The 20902-nt window shown below is 53.0% G+C and overlaps 1 protein-coding gene across 1 annotated transcript; it reads left to right on the forward strand.

Moving 5' to 3' along the window:
• Window positions 1–8392: 8392 nt before the first annotated feature.
• LOC135565726 (uncharacterized) lies at window positions 8393–17497 on the forward strand. Its single transcript, XM_065013637.1, has 3 exons — window positions 8393–8432; window positions 14514–14895; window positions 16300–17497. Exons 1-3 carry the CDS (start codon window positions 8393–8395, stop codon window positions 17495–17497), a joined length of 1620 nt encoding a protein of 539 aa, XP_064869709.1.
• Window positions 17498–20902: the final 3405 nt, after the last annotated feature.

Genomic DNA, 20902 nt, shown 5'->3' on the forward strand with positions numbered 1-20902 from the left:
AGAGAGCATCAGCTGACAGATACAGGGCTCTGGGGCTAGGGGAGAGATCATCAGCCCACATCCTCACAGATACAGGGCTCTGGGGATAAGGAGAGATCATCAGCCCACATCCTCACAGATACAGGGCTCTGGGGCTAAGGAGAGAGCATCAACCCACATCCTCACAGATACAGGGCTCTGGGACTAAGGAGAGAGCATCAACCCACATCCTCACATATACAGGGCTCTGGGGCTAGGGAGAGAGCATCAGCCCACATCCTCACAGATACAGGGCTCTGGGGCTAGGGAGAGAGCATCAGCCCACAGATACAGGGTTCTGGGTCTAGAGAGAGAGCATCAGCTGACAGATACAGGGCTCTGGGGCTAGGGAGAGAGCATCAGCCCACAGATACAGGGTTCTGGGTCTAGAGAGAGAGCATCAGCTGACAGATACAGGGCTCTGGGGCTAGGGGAGAGATCATCAGCCCACATCCTCACAGATACAGGGCTCTAGGGATAAGGAGAGATCATCAGCCCACATCCTCACAGATACAGGGCTCTGGGGCTAAAGAGAGAGCATCAACCCACATCCTCACAGATACAGGGCTCTGGGACTAAGGAGAGAGCATCAACCCACATCCTCACATATACAGGGCTCTGGGGATAAGGAGAGAGCATCAGCCCACATCCTCACAGATACAGGGCTCTGGGACTAAGGAGAGAGCATCAGCCCACAGATACAGGGTTCTGGGTCTAGAGAGAGAGCATCAGCTGACAGATACAGGGCTCTGGGTCTAGAGAGAGAGCATCAGCCCACAGATACAGGGCTCTGGGACTAAGGAGAGATCATCAGCCCACATCCTCACAGATACAGGGCTCTGGAGCTAAGGAGAGATCATCAGCCCACAGATACAGGGATCTGGGACTAAGGAGAGAGCATCAGCCCACAGATACAGGGTTCTGGGACTAAGGAGAGAGCATCAGCCCACAGATACAGGGTTCTGGGACTAAGGAGAGAGCATCAGCCCACAGATACAGGGCTCTGGGACTAAGGAGAGAGCATCAGCCCACACCAGGGTTCACAGATACAGGGCTCTGGGGATAAGAGAGATCATCAGCCCACACCCCACAGATACAGGGCTCTGGGGATAAGGAGAGATCATCAGCCCACATCCTCACAGATACAGGGCTCTGGGACTAAGGAGAGAGCATCAGCCCACATCCTCACAGATACAGGGCTCTGGGACTAAGGAGAGATCATCAGCCCACAGATACAGGGCTCTGGGGATAAGGAGAGAGAATCAGCCCACAGATACAGGGATCTGGGGCTAAGGAGAGATCATCAGCCCACAGATACAGGGCTCTGGGGATAAGGAGAGAGCATCAGCCCACAGATACAGGGATCTGGGACTAAGGAGAGATCATCAGCCCACAGATACAGGGCTCTGGGTCTAGGGAGAGATCATCAGCCCACAGATACAGGGTTCTGGGGATAAGGAGAGATCATCAGCCCACATCCTCACAGATACAGGGCTCTGGGGATAAGGAGAGAGCATCAGCCCATATCCTCACATATACAGGGCTCTGGGGCTAGGGAGAGATCATCAGCCCACAGATACAGGGTTCTGGGTCTAGGAGAGAGCATCAGCCGACAGATTCAGGGCTCTGGGGCTAAGGAGAGATCATCAACCCACATCCTCACATATACAGGGCTCTGGGGCTAAGGAGAGATCATCAGCCCACATCCTCACAGATACAGGGCTCTGGGGCTAAGGAGAGAGCATCAGCCCACAGATACAGGGCTCTGGGTCTAGGGAGAGATCATCAACCCACATCCTCACAGATACAGGGCTCTGGGGCTAGGGAGAGAGCATCAGCCCACATCCTCACAGATACAGGGCTCTGGGGCTAGGGAGAGAGCATCAGCCCACATCCTCACAGATACAGGGCTCTGGGACTAAGGAGAGAGCATCAGCCCACATCCTCACAGATACAGGGCTCTGGGACTAAGGAGAGAGCATCAGCCCACAGATACAGGGTTCTGGGTCTAGAGAGAGAGCATCAGCTGACAGATACAGGGCTCTGGGGCTAGGGAGAGAGCATCAGCCCACAGATACAGGGTTCTGGGTCTAGAGAGAGAGCATCAGCTGACAGATACAGGGCTCTGGGGCTAGGGGAGAGATCATCAGCCCACATCCTCACAGATACAGGGCTCTGGGGCTAAAGAGAGAGCATCAACCCACATCCTCACAGATACAGGGCTCTGGGACTAAGGAGAGCATCATCAATCCTCACATCCTCTGGGACATAACCCACATCCTCACAGGGCTCTGGGGATAAGGAGAGAGCATCAGCCCACATCCTCACAGATACAGGGCTCTGGGACTAAGGAGGGAGCATCAGCCCACAGATACAGGGTTCTGGGTCTAGAGAGAGAGCATCAGCTGACAGATACAGGGCTCTGGGTCTAGAGAGAGAGCATCAGCCCACAGATACAGGGCTCTGGGACTAAGGAGAGAGCATCAACCCACATCCTCACAGATACAGGGCTCTGGGGATAAGGAGAGATCATCAGCCCACATCCTCACAGATACAGGGCTCTGGGGATAAGGAGAGAGCATCAGCCCATATCCTCACATATACAGGGCTCTGGGGCTAGGGAGAGAGCATCAGCCCACAGATACAGGGTTCTGGGTCTAGAGAGAGAGCATCAGCTGACAGATACAGGGCTCTGGGGCTAAGGAGAGATCATCAACCCACATCCTCACATATACAGGGCTCTGGGGCTAAGGAGAGATCATCAGCCCACATCCTCACAGATACAGGGCTCTGGGGCTAAGGAGAGAGCATCAGCCCACAGATACAGGGCTCTGGGTCTAGGGAGAGATCATCAACCCACATCCTCACAGATACAGGGCTCTGGGGCTAGGGAGAGAGCATCAGCCCACATCCTCACAGATACAGGGCTCTGGGACTAAGGAGAGAGCATCAGCCCACATCCTCACAGATATAGGGCTCTGGGGCTAAGGAGAGAGCATCAGCCCACATCCTCACAGATACAGGGCTCTGGGACTAAGGAGAGAGCATCAGCCCACAGATACAGGGTTCTGGGTCTAGAGAGAGAGCATCAGCTGACAGATACAGGGCTCTGGGGCTAGGGAGAGAGCATCAGCCCACAGATACAGGGTTCTGGGTCTAGAGAGAGAGCATCAGCTGACAGATACAGGGCTCTGGGGCTAGGGGAGAGATCATCAGCCCACATCCTCACAGATACAGGGCTCTGGGGCTAAAGAGAGAGCATCAACCCACATCCTCACAGATACAGGGCTCTGGGACTAAGGAGAGAGCATCAACCCACATCCTCACATATACAGGGCTCTGGGGATAAGGAGAGAGCATCAGCCCACATCCTCACAGATACAGGGCTCTGGGACTAAGGAGAGAGCATCAGCCCACAGATACAGGGTTCTGGGTCTAGAGAGAGAGCATCAGCTGACAGATACAGGGCTCTGGGTCTAGAGAGAGAGCATCAGCCCACAGATACAGGGCTCTGGGACTAAGGAGAGATCATCAGCCCACATCCTCACAGATACAGGGCTCTGGGGATAAGGAGAGATCATCAGCCCACAGATACAGGGTTCTGGGACTAAGGAGAGAGCATCAGCCCACAGATACAGGGCCCTGGGGATAAGGAGAGATCATCAGCCCACATCCTCACAGATACAGGGCTCTGGAGCTAAGGAGAGATCATCAGCCCACAGATACAGGGATCTGGGACTAAGGAGAGAGCATCAGCCCACAGATACAGGGTTCTGGGACTAAGGAGAGAGCATCAGCCCACAGATACAGGGTTCTGGGACTAAGGAGAGAGCATCAGCCCACAGATACAGGGCTCTGGGTCTAAGGAGAGAGCATCAGCCCACACCCTCACAGATACAGGGCTCTGGGGATAAGGAGAGATCATCAGCCCACACCCTCACAGATACAGGGCTCTGGGGATAAGGAGAGATCATCAGCCCACATCCTCACAGATACAGGGCTCTGGGACTAAGGAGAGAGCATCAGCCCACATCCTCACAGATACAGGGCTCTGGGACTAAGGAGAGATCATCAGCCCACAGATACAGGGCTCTGGGGATAAGGAGAGAGCATCAGCCCACAGATACAGGGATCTGGGGCTAAGGAGAGATCATCAGCCCACAGATACAGGGCTCTGGGGATAAGGAGAGAGCATCAGCCCACAGATACAGGGATCTGGGACTAAGGAGAGATCATCAGCCCACAGATACAGGGCTCTGGGTCTAGGGAGAGATCATCAGCCCACCGATACAGGGTTCTGGGGATAAGGAGAGATCATCAGCCCACATCCTCACAGATACAGGGCTCTGGGGATAAGGAGAGATCATCAGCCCACATCCTCACAGATACAGGGCTCTGGGGATAAGGAGAGAGCATCAGCCCATATCCTCACATATACAGGGCTCTTGGGCTAGGGAGAGAGCATCAGCCCACAGATACAGGGTTCTGGGTCTAGAGAGAGAGCATCAGCTGACAGATACAGGGCTCTGGGGCTAAGGAGAGATCATCAACCCACATCCTCACATATACAGGGCTCTGGGGCTAAGGAGAGATCATCAGCCCACATCCTCACAGATACAGGGCTCTGGGCTAAGGAGAGAGCATCAGCCCACAGATACAGGGCTCTGGGTCTAGGGAGAGATCATCAACCCACATCCTCACAGATACAGGGCTCTGGGGCTAGGGAGAGAGCATCAGCCCACATCCTCACAGATACAGGGCTCTGGGACTAAGGAGAGAGCATCAGCCCACATCCTCACAGATATAGGGCTCTGGGGCTAAGGAGAGAGCATCAGCCCACATCCTCACAGATACAGGGCTCTGGGACTAAGGAGAGAGCATCAGCCCACAGATACAGGGCTCTGGGGATAAGGAGAGAGCATCAGCCCACAGATACAGGGCTCTGGGGCTAAGGAGAGAGCATCACTTTTACATAGACTCTACTGGTAGTTATCTTAACCCTCAACAGAGTCATGTCCTCCCTGGAGTTAGTGTTGATAACATGAGTTCAGTGTGGCGGAGTTCTTTTAACTCCATTCAGAGTAACCATGTGACAGGGAGTTAAATCTATGGAGTTATCCACGGGTGTGGGAGGGGTCTCATTGTCATATTTCCCAGCATGCTCTGTTGCAGGTAGATTTATTTTTATTTATTGTTTCAAAATCTGTATTTTTGCAATTGCATTGATTGTTTTTGACCTTATGCCACACAAAGATAAGAAACATAAATGTTTCTAAATTAATCCAATCCTGTAAGTGGTTGGATTTGTAGCAACCTCTAGTAAAATAGTTGTTCCAGATTACATATTATAGGTAGTCTTCCTTTAATATCTGTGTGTATTTATGTTGTTAATAAAGTAAAAGTGCCTGATATTTACCTGTGAAATGATGTCCAATAGGGATACCAGATTTTAAACTGCCGTAATGTGTCTCTACACCTGTATAATTACACCCTTATAACACAAAGGTCAACTGAAAGGGAGATATATTCCTGGCAAGAGAGTTGGTAAAAAACGACACAGCAATTCAAGCTACATTTAATCAATTCTCTGAGAGTTGGATATTTAACTCTCTTTAGTGTTGGTTTAACTCCCGAAATATCAACACCATAACCAGAGTAGTTTTAACAAGAAAAGAAATGGTGGGTGGGACCAATATAAACAGCAAAATAGTGGTACAGTTAATTATCTTGCAATTTTTTTTCTTCTTCTGTGTTAAGCTAGAATGTTCTACATATACTGCATATGGAAAGTGACCAGAATGTAACTACTATCATTTAATTTATGTCCTGCACGGGAGACATAATCATCTATAAATCTTCTGTAGTTTTCCTCTAGTCTTCCTGTAATCTGGTCAGAACCACATGGAGCAGAAATTTTGACATTAGGAAACAAAGATCTTGAGATCTTGAGAAAGAGAGGGAGAGGGGAGTATTAGAGAGAGAGATAGAGGGGGAGGGAGGAAAGAGAAATGGGGAGTGGAGATTTAACAGAAAGGTGGGGAGAGAAAGAGAGAAAGTGAGGGAGATGGAGGGAGCGGGAGGAGGCAGAGAAAGAGGTGGAAAATGTGAGACTAAGAGTAGTAGACATACCCTTTGCCACATGGATATATATACTTAACCCAGTTTAAAGAACAGCCAACACCCATGAGGTTTCCCAGGTCCAAATCAGTCTCTGGTTAAGTTGAAAGGTCCAGCAGACACTGGTCCTCAATGACTACGTTCATCTTGGAATTAGTCTCCAGTGACAGAGGAACACAGTGTTCTGATCCCAAATGGCACCCTAATCCCTATATAGGGTGGCACCCTAATCCCTATATAGGGTGGCACCCTAATTCCTATATAGGGTGGCACCCTAATTCCTATATATAGGGTGCCATTTGGGATGTACACAGTGTCCATGGGAGGTTCTGTCTATACAGTACAACTAAATGCAATAGAGGGCGAGGAGAGGTTAGGGGTCAATGGGAGGAGAAGAGGTGAACGTGTTGTTGAAAGGAAGAAGCTGGGAGAGGAACAGACCAGTCATTTATAAAGGTGTGGGTTTGTAAAATGACAGTGTAACAGTCTGGCAATGATTATTGTGAGGATGGCTGCAAACATACGTCAACGTGTACTTATAGATGTTAGAGATCACTTTTCTCGCTCCTTTCACTTGTTCTTCTGTCTATTTCTCTCACACACACACACACACACACACACACACACACACACACACACAACACACACACACACACACACAAACAAACGCAATACACCATATTGAAGGCAAGCTAGGCTATACTGCAGGGGAGGGAGAGAGAGAGAGAGAGAGAGAGAGACCCTCTAGAATATGCAGGAAGTTACTCTTGGAGAAGTTCCACCAGCCTTGCTTCCTCACCAGATTGGATTGGATTCTACAGATGTTCTGAGAGGGTAATGTTGAATGTGAAACTCTCCGAACCCTCCTTAGTCTTTCTGATAATTTCAAAGCTGCTACTCCTTGAGTCACCAATTTAATGTTTGTGGAAAGATCGGAATTTAAATAATTATAGATTGCAATCATTGGTTTGTATGGAAATACGGTATATTCCCTTTGAAGCTGAGAGCTGTTCTGTGCTTTGCTAGATATTGTTGATTGGTTATGCTTGGAATCCTGGGCAGGCCTATATTTCTGACCACTAGGGGTCTCTATATACAACCACTTTATTAATGGGGTGATGTTGAATAGCACAATAGAATGTAACAGATGTAACAGATGTTGAACTGGGTGGACATATTTGCAATACATGTGAAAAGGGAGGAGAAAAAATGTCATCCATTTTGTACCCAGCTAGCCCATCACTGGAGTCTGGAAGCAGTCAGTAAGTTTGTTGCTTTTATAAACACGGAAATGGGAAGGTTTTGGCTGGAACTTCTGAGTGTGTGTGCTGACCAATCTTATGGTTGGCACCTGAATGGCTCTGTCCCCAACCCACACCCCAGCTCTGTCCCCAACCCATACCCCAGCTATGTCCCTAACCCATACCCCAGCTCTGTCACCAACCCATACCCCAGCTATGTCCCCAACCCATTCCCCAGCTCTGTCCCCAACCCATACCCCAGCTATGTCCCCAACCTATTTCCAGAAACATCCCCAACCTGTACCCCAGCCCTGTCCTCAACCCATTTTCCAGCGCTGTCACCAACCCATACCCCAGCTCTGTCACCAACCCATACCCCAGCTATGTCCCCAACCCATACACCAGCTCTGTCACCAATCCATACCCCAGCTATGTCCCCAACCTATTTCCAGAAACATCCCCAACCTGTACCCCAGCTCTGTCCTCAACCCATTTTCCAGTGCTGTCCCCAACCCATACCCCAGCTATGTCCCCAACCCATTCCCCAGCTCTGTCCCCAACCCATTCCCCAGCTCTGTCACCAACCCATACCCCAGCTATGTCCCCAACCCATTCCCCAGCTCTGTCCCCAACCCATACCCCAGCTATGTCCCCAACCCATTCCCCAGCTCTGTCACCAACCCATACCCCAGCTATGTCCCCAACCCATTCCCCAGCTCTGTCCCCAACCCATACCCCAGCTATGTCCCCAACCCATTCCCCAGCTCTGTCACCAACCCATACCCCAGCTATGTCCCCAACCCATTCCCCAGCTCTGTCACCAACCCATTCCCCAGCTCTGTCACCAACCCATACCCCAGCTATGTCCCCAACCCATTCCCCAGCTCTGTCACCAACCCATACCCCAGCTATGTCCCCAACCCATACCCCAGCTATGTCCCCAACCCATTCCCCAGCTCTGTCCCCAACCCATACCCCAGCTCTGTCCTCAACCCATTTTCCAGCGCTGTCTAAAAATGGACTGCCACTACCACTCTGTGAGTTCCTCCAATTTAGGTACTGTAGTCCAAATCCAAAATGAATTTAAACATAAAAACATTGTTTCCATAAGAATATAGTATCCTATTAAATATTGTAGTTGGATTAGACTGTCTACTAAACCCAAATGAACAAAAGTCTAATGGAAAGTGTAGTTTCAGTCACAAATTTTGGCCGACAAAACCACAGCGCATTGGAGAGGGTGATGGTGTGTGTGTTTGTTTGTTTGAGGGATGTAGTTTCCTTTACTCTAACAGAAACTATACTACGGCCAGTAAAGTAATCACAGATGCAGTACTATTGGTTGATAGATGACATTGAATTCATCCAACGTATCAGCAAAACAGGGGTCATTATCAATTGTAGCCTACAGGGGTATTTGTTTTCATGTGTTTTGGGGTGTTTTTTTAGGAGTATGTATTTTCAGGTGTTTTCAGGAGTATGTGTTTTCATCAAAAAGAGGCCAGCTCAGGTCGAAATAGGAGAACTTCGGATAGTAACTTATTCCTAGGTGTGTTAGGAATATTCAAAACCCGAGATCAAGATACTAGCATGTGTAATCCATTCCGGTATATTCCACTTCATGCTGATGCTGTTTGGACTCTGTATCCAGAAGGGACTTCTGTCTTCTTCTGACAATCCATCATTGCTTTGGTCCCTGCAGTGGCCTGATTTCTACTGTACACTCTACTTCACGTCATGCTGGTGTACATTTGGTTTCCATTTACTATGAGATTTCCATAGCTATGGTATATATTTAATTTGAAAAAAAACAATCTATGTGGCGTGCCTTACTGGCCTCTAGGCCAATTAACATCTACATAAACATCTATATAAACATCTACATAAACATCTACATAAACATCTACATAAACATCTACATAAACATCTACATAAACATCTATATAAACATCTACATAAACATCTATATAAACATCTACATAAACATCTATATAAACATCTACATAAACATCTATATAAACATCTACATAAACATCTACATAAACATCTACATAAACATCTACATAAACATCTATATAAACATCTATTCCAGGGCTGATTTGTATACTGGTGGGAACCTTTCACAGACGGGACTTTTTTACATGACAATGTTAGTCTCTCACACCCCACTAGATACCCTACCGCACACCCCCTACCGCTCCCCCCTACCGCACACCCCACTAGATACCCTACAGCACCCCCACCCTACCGCACACCCCACTAGATACCCTACCACACCCCCACCCTACCGCACAACCCACTAGACACCCTACCGCACACCCCACTAGACACCCTACTACACGAAACCCTACCCCCCCCCACCCTACCACACACCCCACTAGATACCCTACCGCACCCCCACCCTACCGCACACCCCACTAGATACCCTACCACACCCCCTCTGGATGCCACACCCTACCCCTACCGCACACCCCCTACTAGATACCCTACCGCACCCCCTCCCTACCGCACACCCCACTAGACACCCTACCGCACACCCCTCCCTACCGCACACCCCACTAGATACCCTACCGCACCCCCTCCCTACCGCACACCCCACTAGACACCCTACCGCACACCCCACTAGACACCCTACCGCACACCCCCCTCCCCTACCGCACACCCCACTAGATACCCTATCGCACCCCCTCCCTACCGCACACCCCACTAGACACCCTACCGCACACCCTCCCTACCGCACACCCCACTAGACACCCTACCGCACACCCCTCCCTACCGCACACCCCACTAGATACCCTACCGCACCCCCTCCCTACCGCACACCCCACTTAACACCCTACCGCACACCCCACTAGACACCCTACCGCACACCCTCCCTACCGCACACCCCACTAGATACCCTACCGCACCCCCCCCCCTACCGCACACCCACTAGACACCCTACCGCACACCCCCTCCCTACCGCACACCTCACTAGATACCCTACCGCACACCCCCCCTACCGCACACCCCACTAGATACCCTACCGCACACCCCACTAGACACCCTACCGCACACCCTGACTAGATACCCTACCGCACCGCCCCCTACCGCACACCCCACTAGATACCCTACCGCACACCCCACTAGATACCCTACCGCACACCCCTACCGCACACCCCACTAGATACCCTACCGCACCCCCTACCGCACACCCCACTAGATACCCTACCGCACCCCCCTACCGCACACCCCACTAGATACCCTACCACACCCCCTACCGCACACCCCACTAGATACCCTACCGCACCCCCTACCGCACACCCCACTAGATACCCTACCGCACACACCCCTACCGCACACCCCACTACCCCTACCGCACACCCCACTACACCCTACCACACACCCCACTAGATACCCTACCGCTCCCCCTACCGCACACCCCACTAGATACCCTACCGCACACCCCTAACGCATACCCCACTACCGCACACCCCACTACCCCTACCGCACACCCCACGTCCCCTACCGCACACCCCACTACCCCCTACCGCACACCCACTACCCCCTACCGCACACCCCACTACCCCCTACCGCACACCCCACTACCCCCCTACCGCACACCCCCTCCCTACCGCACACCTCACTAGATACCCTACCGCACACCCCTCCCTACCGCACACCCCACTAGATACCCTACCGCACACCCCACTAGACACCCTACCGCACACCCCACTAGATACCCTACCGCACCGCCCTACCGCACACCCCACTAGATACCCTACCGCACACCCCACTAGATACCCTACCGCACACCCCTACCGCACACCCCACTAGATACCCTACCGCACCCCCCTACCGCACACCCCACTAGATACCCTACCGCACCCCCTACCGCACACCCCACTAGATACCCTACCACACCCCCTACCGCACACCCCACTAGATACCCTACCGCACCCCCCTACCGCACACCCACTAGATACCCTACCGCACACACCCCCTACCGCACACCCCACTACCCCCTACCGCACACCCCACTACACCCTACCGCACACCCCACTAGATACCCTACCGCACACCCCTAACGCATACCCCACTACCGCACACCCCACTACCCCCTACCGCACACCCCACGTCCCCTACCGCACACCCCACTACCCCCCTACCGCACACCCCACTACCCCCTACCGCACACCCCACTACCCCCTACCGCACACCCCACTACCCCTACCGCACACCTCACTACCCCTACCGCACACCCCACTACCCCCCCCACCGCACACCCCACTACCCCTACCGCACACCCCCTACCCCCTACCGCACACCCCACTACCCCCTACCGCACACCCCGTTACTACACACCCTACCGCACACCCCACTACCCCTACCGCACACCCCACTACACACCCTACCGCACACCCCACTACTCCCTACCGCACACCCCACTACCCCTACCGCACACCCCACTAAACACCCTACCGCACACCCCACGACCCCCTACCGCACACCCCACTACCCCTACCGCACACCCCACTACACACCCTACCGCACATACAACTACACACCCTACCGCACACCCCACTACACACCCTGCCGCACAGCCCACTACACACCCTGCCGCACACCCTACCGCACACCCCACTACACACCCTACCGCACACCCTACCGCACACCCCACTACACACCCTACTGCACACCCCACCACACACCCCACCACTACACCCTACCGCATACCCCACTACCCCTACCGCACACCCCACTACACCCTACTGCACACCCCAATACCCCCTACCGCACACCCTACCGCACATCCCACTACACACCCTACCGCACACCCCACTACCCCTACCGCACATCCCACTACACACCCTACCGCACACCCCACTACCCCCTACCGCACACCCCACGACCCCCTACCGCACATCCCACTACACACCCTACCGCACACCCCACTACCCCCTACCGCACATCCCACTACACACCCTACCGCACACCCCACTACCCCCTACCGCACACCCCACTACCCCTACCGCACACACCACTACCCCCTACCGCACACACCACTACCCCCTACCGCACACCCCACTACCCCCTACCGCACACCCCACTACACACCCTACCGCACACCCCACTACCCCCTACCGCACACCCCGTTACACACCCTACCGCACACCCCACTACCCCCTACCGCACACCCCACTACACACCTACCGCACACCCCACTACACACCCTACCGCACACCCCGACCCCTACCGCACACGCCACTACCCCTACCGCACACCCCACTACACACCCTACCGCACACCCCACTACCCCCTACCGCACACCCCACTACCCCTACCGCACACCCCACTACCCCTACCGCACACCCCACTACCCCCTACCGCACACCCTGTTACACACCCTACCGCACACCCCACTACCCCTACCGCACACCCCACTACACACCCTACCGCACACCCCACTACTCCCTACCGCACACCCCCACTACTCCCTACCGCACACCCCACACCCCTACCGCACACCCCACTACCCCCTACCGCACACCCTACTACACACCCTACCGCACACCCCCACGACCCCTACCGCACACCCCACTACCCCTACCGCACACCCCACTACCCCTACCGCACACCCTACTACCCCTACCGCACACCCACTACCCCCTACCGCACACCCGTTACACACCCTACCGCACACCCCACTACCCCTACCGCACACCCCACTACACACCCTACCGCACACCCCACTACTCCCTACCGCACACCCCACTACTCCCTACCGCACACCCCGTTACACACCCTACCGCACACCCCACTACCCCCTACCGCACACCCCACTACACACCCTACCGCACACCCCACGACCCCCTACCGCACACCCCACTACCCCCTACCGCACACCCCACTACACACCCTACCGCACATACAACTACACACCCTACCGCACACCCCACTACACACCCTGCCGCACACCCCACTACACACCCTGCCGCACACCCTACCGCACACCCCACTACACACCCTACCGCACACCCTACCGCACACCCCACTACACACCCTACCGCACACCCCACCACACACCCCACCACTACACCCTACCGCATACCCCACTACCCCCTACCGCACACCCCACTACACACCCTACCGCACACCCTACCGCACACCCCACTACACACCCTACCGCACACCCCACCACACACCCCACCACTACACCCTACCGCATACCCCACTACCCCTACCGCACACCCCACTACACCCTACTGCACACTCCAATACCCCTACCGCACACCCTACCGCACATCCCACTACACACCCTACTGCACACCCCACTACCCCCTACCGCACATCCCACTACACACCCTACCGCACACCCCACTACCCCTACCGCACACCCCACTACCCCTACCGCACATCCCACACCCTACACACCCTAACGCACACCCCACTACCCCCTACCGCACACACCACTACCCCTACCGCACACACCACTACCCCTACCGCACACCCCACTACCCCTACCGCACACCCCACTACACACCCCACCGCACACCCCACTACCCCTACCGCACACCCCGTTACACACCCTACCGCACACCCCACTACCCCTACCGCACACCCCACTACCCCCTACCGCACACCCCACTACACACCCTACCGCACACCCACTACCTCCTACCGCACACCCCACTACACACCCTACCGCACACCCTACGACCCCCTACTGCACACCCCACTACCCCCTACCGCACACCCCACTACACACCCTACCGCACACCCCACTACCCCCTACCGCACACCCCACTACCCCCTACCGCACACCCCACTACACAACCTACCGCACACCCACTACCTCCTACCGCACACCCCACTACACACCCTACCGCACACCCCACGACCCCCTACCGCACACCCCACTACCCCTACCGCACACCCCACTACCCCCTACCGCACACCCCACTACACACCCTACCGCACACCCCACTACCCCTACCGCACACCCCGTTACACACCCTGCCGCACACCCCACTACCCCTATCGCACACCCCACTACACACCCTACCGCACACCCCACTACCCCCTACCGCACACCCCACTACCCCCTACCGCACACCCCACTACACACCCTACCGCACACCCCACCAACCCCTACAGCACACCCCACTACACACCCTACCGCACACCCCACGACCCCTACCGCACACCCCACTACCCCCTACCGCACACCCCACTACACACCCTACCGCACATACAACTACACACCCTACCGCACACCCCACTACACACCCTGCCGCACACCCCACTACACACCCTGCCGCACACCCTACCGCACACCCCACTACAAACCCTACCGCACACCCTACCGCACACCCCACTACACACCCTACCGCACACCCCACCACTACACCCTACCGCATACCCCACTACCCCCTACCGCACACCCCACTACACCCTACTGCACACCCCAATACCCCTACCGCACACCCTACCGCACATCCCACTACACACCCTACCGCACACCCCACTACCCCCTACCGCACACCCCACTACCCCTACCGCACACCCCACTACCCCCTACCGCACACCCCACTACCCCTACCGCACACCCCGTTACACACCCTACCGCACACCCCACTACTACCGCACACCCCACTACACACCCTACCGCACACCCACTACACCCTACCGCACACCCCACTACCCCTACCGCACACCCCACTACACCCTACCGCACACAACTACACCGCACCCCACCGCACACCCTACACCCTACACACCCTGCCGCACACCCCACTACACACCCTACCGCACACCCTACCGCACACCCCACTACACACCCTACCGCACACCCTACCGCACACCCCACCACACCCCTACCGCACACCCCACCACACACCCCACCACTACACCCTACCGCATACCCCACTACCCCTACCGCACACCCCACTACACACCCTACCACACACCCTACCGCCCCACACCCCTACCGCACACCCTACCGCACACCCCACTGCACACACCCCACCGCACACCCCCTACCGCACATCCCTACTACACACCCTACCGCACACCCCACTACCCCCTACCGCACACCCCACTACACACCCTACCGCACATCCCACTACACACCCTACTGCACACCCCACTACCCCCTACCGCACATCCCACTACACACCCTACCGCACACCCCACTACCCCCTACCGCACACCCCACTACCCCTACCGCACATCCCACTACACCCCTAACGCACACCACTACCCCTACTACACCCCTACCGCACACCCCACTACCCCTACCGCACACCCCACTACACCCTACCGCACACCCCACTACCCCTACCGCACACCCCACTACACACCTACCGCACACCCCACTACCCCTACACACCCTACCGCACACCCCACTACCCCTACCGCACACCCCACTACCCCCTACCGCACACCCCACTACCACACCGCACACCCCACTACCCCCTACACCTGCACACCCCACTACCCCTACCGCACACCCCACTACACACCCTACCGCACACCCCACTACCCCTACCGCACACCCCACTACCCCCTACCGCACACCCCACTACACAACCTACCGCACACCCACTACCTCCTACCGCACACCCCACTACACACCCTACCGCACACCCCACGACCCCCTACCGCACACCACACTACCCCCTACCGCACACCCCACTACCCCTACCGCACACCCCACTACCCCCTACCGCACACCCCACTACACACCCTACCGCACACCCCACTACCCCCTACCGCACACCCACTACCCCCTTACACACCCTACCGCACACCCCCACTACCCCTACCGCACACCCCACTACACACCCTACCGCACACCCCACTACCCCCTACCGCACACCCCACTACCCCCTACCGCACACCCCACTACACACCCTACCGCACACCCCACCAACCCCTACAGCACACCCCACTACACACCCTACCGCACACCCCACGACCCCTACCGCACACCCCACTACCCCCTACCGCACACCCCACTACACACCCTACCGCACATACAACTACACACCCTACCGCACACCCCACTACACACCTGCCGCACACCCCACTACACACCCTACCGCACACCCCACTACCCCCTACCGCACATCCCACTACACACCCTACCGCACACCCACTACCCCCTACCGCACACCTCACTACCCCTACCGCACACACCACTACCCCTACCGCACACACCACTACCCCTACCGCACACCCCACTACCCCCTACCGCACACCCCACTACCCCTACCGCACACCCCACTACACACCCTACCGCACACCCCACTACCCCCTACCGCACACCCTCGTTACACACCCTACCGCACACCCCACTACCCCCTACCGCACACCCTACTACACACCCTACCGCACACCCCACTACCCCCTACCGCACACCCCACTACCCCTACCGCACACCCCACTACACACCCTACCGCACACCCACTACCTCCTACCGCACACACAACTACACACCCTACCGCACACCCCACTACACACCCTACCGCACACCCTACCGGACACCCTACTGGACACCCCACTACACACCCTACCGCACACCCCACCACACACCCTACTGCACACCCCACTACACACTCTACCGCACACCCCACTACACACCCTACCGCACACCTCACTACCCCTACCGCACACCCCACTACACACCCAACCGCACACCCTACTGGACACCCCACTACACACCCTACCGCACACCCCACCACACACCCTACCGCACACCCCACTACACACTCTACCGCACACCCCACTACACACCCTACCGCACACCCCACCACACACCCTACCGCACACCTCACTACCCCCTACCGCACACCCCACTGGACACCCCACTACACACCCTGCCGCACACCCTGCCGCACACCCTACCGCACACCCCACTACCCCTACCGCACACCCCACTACACACCCTACTGGACACCCCACTACACACCCTGCCGCACACCCTACCGCACACCCCACCACACACCCCACTACACACCCCACCACACACCCCACCACACACCCCACTACACAAACTACCGCACACCCTACCGCACACCCCACTACACACCCCACTACACACCCCACTACACACCCTACTGGACACAGAAATGGAATGACTAGAAGGGAAATTCATATTTCAGTCAACATTCCTGGTGGATGGCAATATTAAGTTTCCCCATGAGTGTAGCCTTGGATTCCATTATCAACGTGTAGCCCCTCCTCCCTAGGCACTCCTGTAGATCTGAAGGGATTGTATAGGTCGTAAGGAATATGGCAAAATTCAACCCAGCCTATCAGAAGACAAGGTGAAACAAGTGCTATATTGTTTATACCTATCCAATCCCTTCAGATCAACTGGGCTATGAGTTGATTTGATATTCAACATATTATTCAAATTGCAGTGGTCTGAGGAACTTTTAACTTTGAACCTTTAATGAACTTTGTGTGTTCTAGGGATTCTAATGCAATAAGTCAGGTCCCCTGGATCTTTATGCACATATTCTGAAACTGGCATCCATTTCTTTGTGTTCTTGGCAGCATATTGTCTCAGAACCCCTTAGCTTTTTTGAGTGGAATGTATACACAGTCTCAGATGCTGAGAAATGATTTGTGATCGATTGTGGATTGTGGCTTTCCATATGGAAATGTTTGAATGTAGAAATCAAATCATATTTCAAGGTGGATGCTTGGTGGCTTACTGAAGCAAAACGTACCACTCCTAAAGGAGAGAAACCAGTATCAGAGATCTCAAAGTCATATCAATAACATTGAAATTGGGAGGAGAATTTTTCTTGCCAACTTTTTCAGTCATCAATTAATAAATAAACAGGCAGTGGAATGAAGTAGTTTGACAAAAATTGTTCAATAGTCAGTAACATGTCTTTAAAATATAGCTAGAAATATATAGTTTTTATTTTCTAGAAACCTAGCTAACATGATGGTGGGAGTTAGCTAGCTACTTTCCCCCCCAGCAGTTTCAATTTAGCTAGCTATCTAGCTAACGTCAATGGCATTTATATAAACTATCAATCTTGCGAAATTAAATTACACATTTGCGACCTTTGTTAAATCTTTCATCATGATACAAGCAGCTTGCGAAATTAAATTACACATTTGCGACCTTTGTTAAATCTTTCATCATGATACAAGCAGCTTGCGAAATTAAATTACACATTTGCGCCCTTTGTTAAATCTTTCATCATGATACAAGCAGCTTGCGAAATTAAATTACACATTTGCGACCTTTGTTAAATCTTTCACACATCATGATACAAGCAGCTTGCGAAATTAAATTACACATTTGCGACCTTTGTTAAATCTTTCATCATGATACAAGCAGCTTGCGAAATTAAATTACACATTTGCGAATCGCAAAACCACAAAACTAAATTTGCGACCACGAAATGTTTAATAGAAATTCATGTAGTTCTGTCATCGTTATAATATTTGTTTTTGTTAACCTCAACTTGCTCAACAGCCACACCATTCATTACCAGATTCAGCTGAGGTCTAGAACGTAGGAAATTATTTGTACCAATTGTAATGCTGTCACGCCCTGGTCGAAGTATAGTATGTTTTTCTTCATTTAGTTGGTCAGGCCAGAGTGTGACATGGGTTATTGTGGTGCGTTTTTGTCATGGGGTTTTTGGGGTGTCTAGCATAGTCTATGGCTGCCTGAGGCGGTTCTCAGAGTCAGGTGATTATCGTTGTCTCTGATTGGAAACCATATTTAGGCAGCCATATTCTTTGAGTATTTCGTGGGTGATTGTTCCTGTCTCTGTGTTAGTTGTCACCAGATTGGCTGTATAGGTTTTCTCATTCCGTTTGTTGTTTTTGTATTGTTCGTGTTTTTTTCTTCATTAAAGATGTATCGAACTAACCACGCTGCATTTTGGTCCGACTCTCTTTCGACGGAAGAAAAACGTAACAAATGCTCTTAGTTTGAGATATAAGTATATCATGTTGATTCATACACAGAGCCCACTGGACATAGACATCAGTTCAATGTCTAGTTTTGATGTACATTTGGCTGAGTTTTCTACTAATGCGAATTCAACATGAAATCAACAAAAAAAGGTAAACCGTGTCATTGGATTTAGGTTAAAAGTTGGGTGAAAGAAAGACGAAATGACCATACATTGATGACTTTTTGCAAATCCAGTCAGTTTTCCACATTGATTCAACATCATCACATTGATCTTTTGGGGCTGAAATAACACGTGGGAAGTATTTTTTTAAGGCTGGTGGTAGCCCATTAATAAATAGAGAACAGTAAAGGACCAAGACAGCCGCCCTGCAGAACACCACACTTTACCTCTTTTACATTAGACAAGCTTTCATTAAAGAAGACCCTCTGTGTTCAATAAACCATTATTGCAGGTCTGCCCAAACCCTACCTCTATTGGGACGCAGCATCCAAACTAATCTCCCCTCTCAACTGAAGTGTGCACTCCTTCGCTACTCCCCACAAATGTTTAAGCATTGGATTAGTGTTGGCATGGGCTAGAGTTTCGCGTTGGCATAAATGGTCAGGAGACAGGCAATTCATGCGTAATAGGGTTTTTATTTACCCATATCAGAGCGTGCCGTGTAAAGGCACGGGGATGAAGACCAAACAAACACTATACAAAACATAGTGTCACGCCCTGGCCATTGTCACGGCTGTCTTCGCCCTCCTCATCTGACGAGGAGAAGCGAGAAGGATCGGAGGACCCATACGCAGCGTGGTAAGTGTTCGTCATTTTAATGGAAAAACTGAACACTACAAAACAACAAAGTGACGACCGTGACGCTATTGCAACGTAACATAGACAATCACCCACAATGACAAAACAGGCTACCTAAATATGGTTCCCAATCAGAGACAATGACTAACACCTGCCTCTGATTGAGAACCATATCAGGCCAAACACAGAAACAGACATACTAGACATACAACATAGAATACCCATTCAGATCACACCCTGACCAAACAAAATATATAAACATACAAAGCAAACTATGGTCAGGGCATGACAGCTATAGAGAGGTTTTTATTCTCTATTTTGGTTAGGCCAGGGTGTGACTAGGGTGGGCATTCTAGTTTCTTTATTTCTATGTTTTGTATTTTGTTTTGGCCGGGTATGGTTCTCAATCAGGGACAGCTGTCTATTGTTGTCTCTGATTGGGAACCATACTTAGGTAGCCTTTTCCCACCAGTGTTTTGTGGGTATTGTTTTCTGTTTAGTGTTCTGCACCTGACAGGACTGTTTCGGTTTTCACTTGGTTTATTTTGTTTGAGTGTTTGTTGATCCAATAAAATCATGCGCTTTGGTCCGATCCTTCATGCAACGACGACCGTTACACATAGAGTTGAAATCCAAACAAAAGAGCGAGGAGTACCTCGAAATAAATAACACAAGCGCACAATGATTATCACACGGGACGAGACCCGTAATCATGTGCACGATACACAATGGCATGAAAAGCCAAAACAACACAGCGCAGGTACTCACACGAACCAATGGACATAGTAAAAATAA

Source organism: Oncorhynchus nerka, linkage group LG9b, assembly GCF_034236695.1.
Source record: "Oncorhynchus nerka isolate Pitt River linkage group LG9b, Oner_Uvic_2.0, whole genome shotgun sequence".
NCBI lineage: Eukaryota > Metazoa > Chordata > Actinopteri > Salmoniformes > Salmonidae > Oncorhynchus > Oncorhynchus nerka.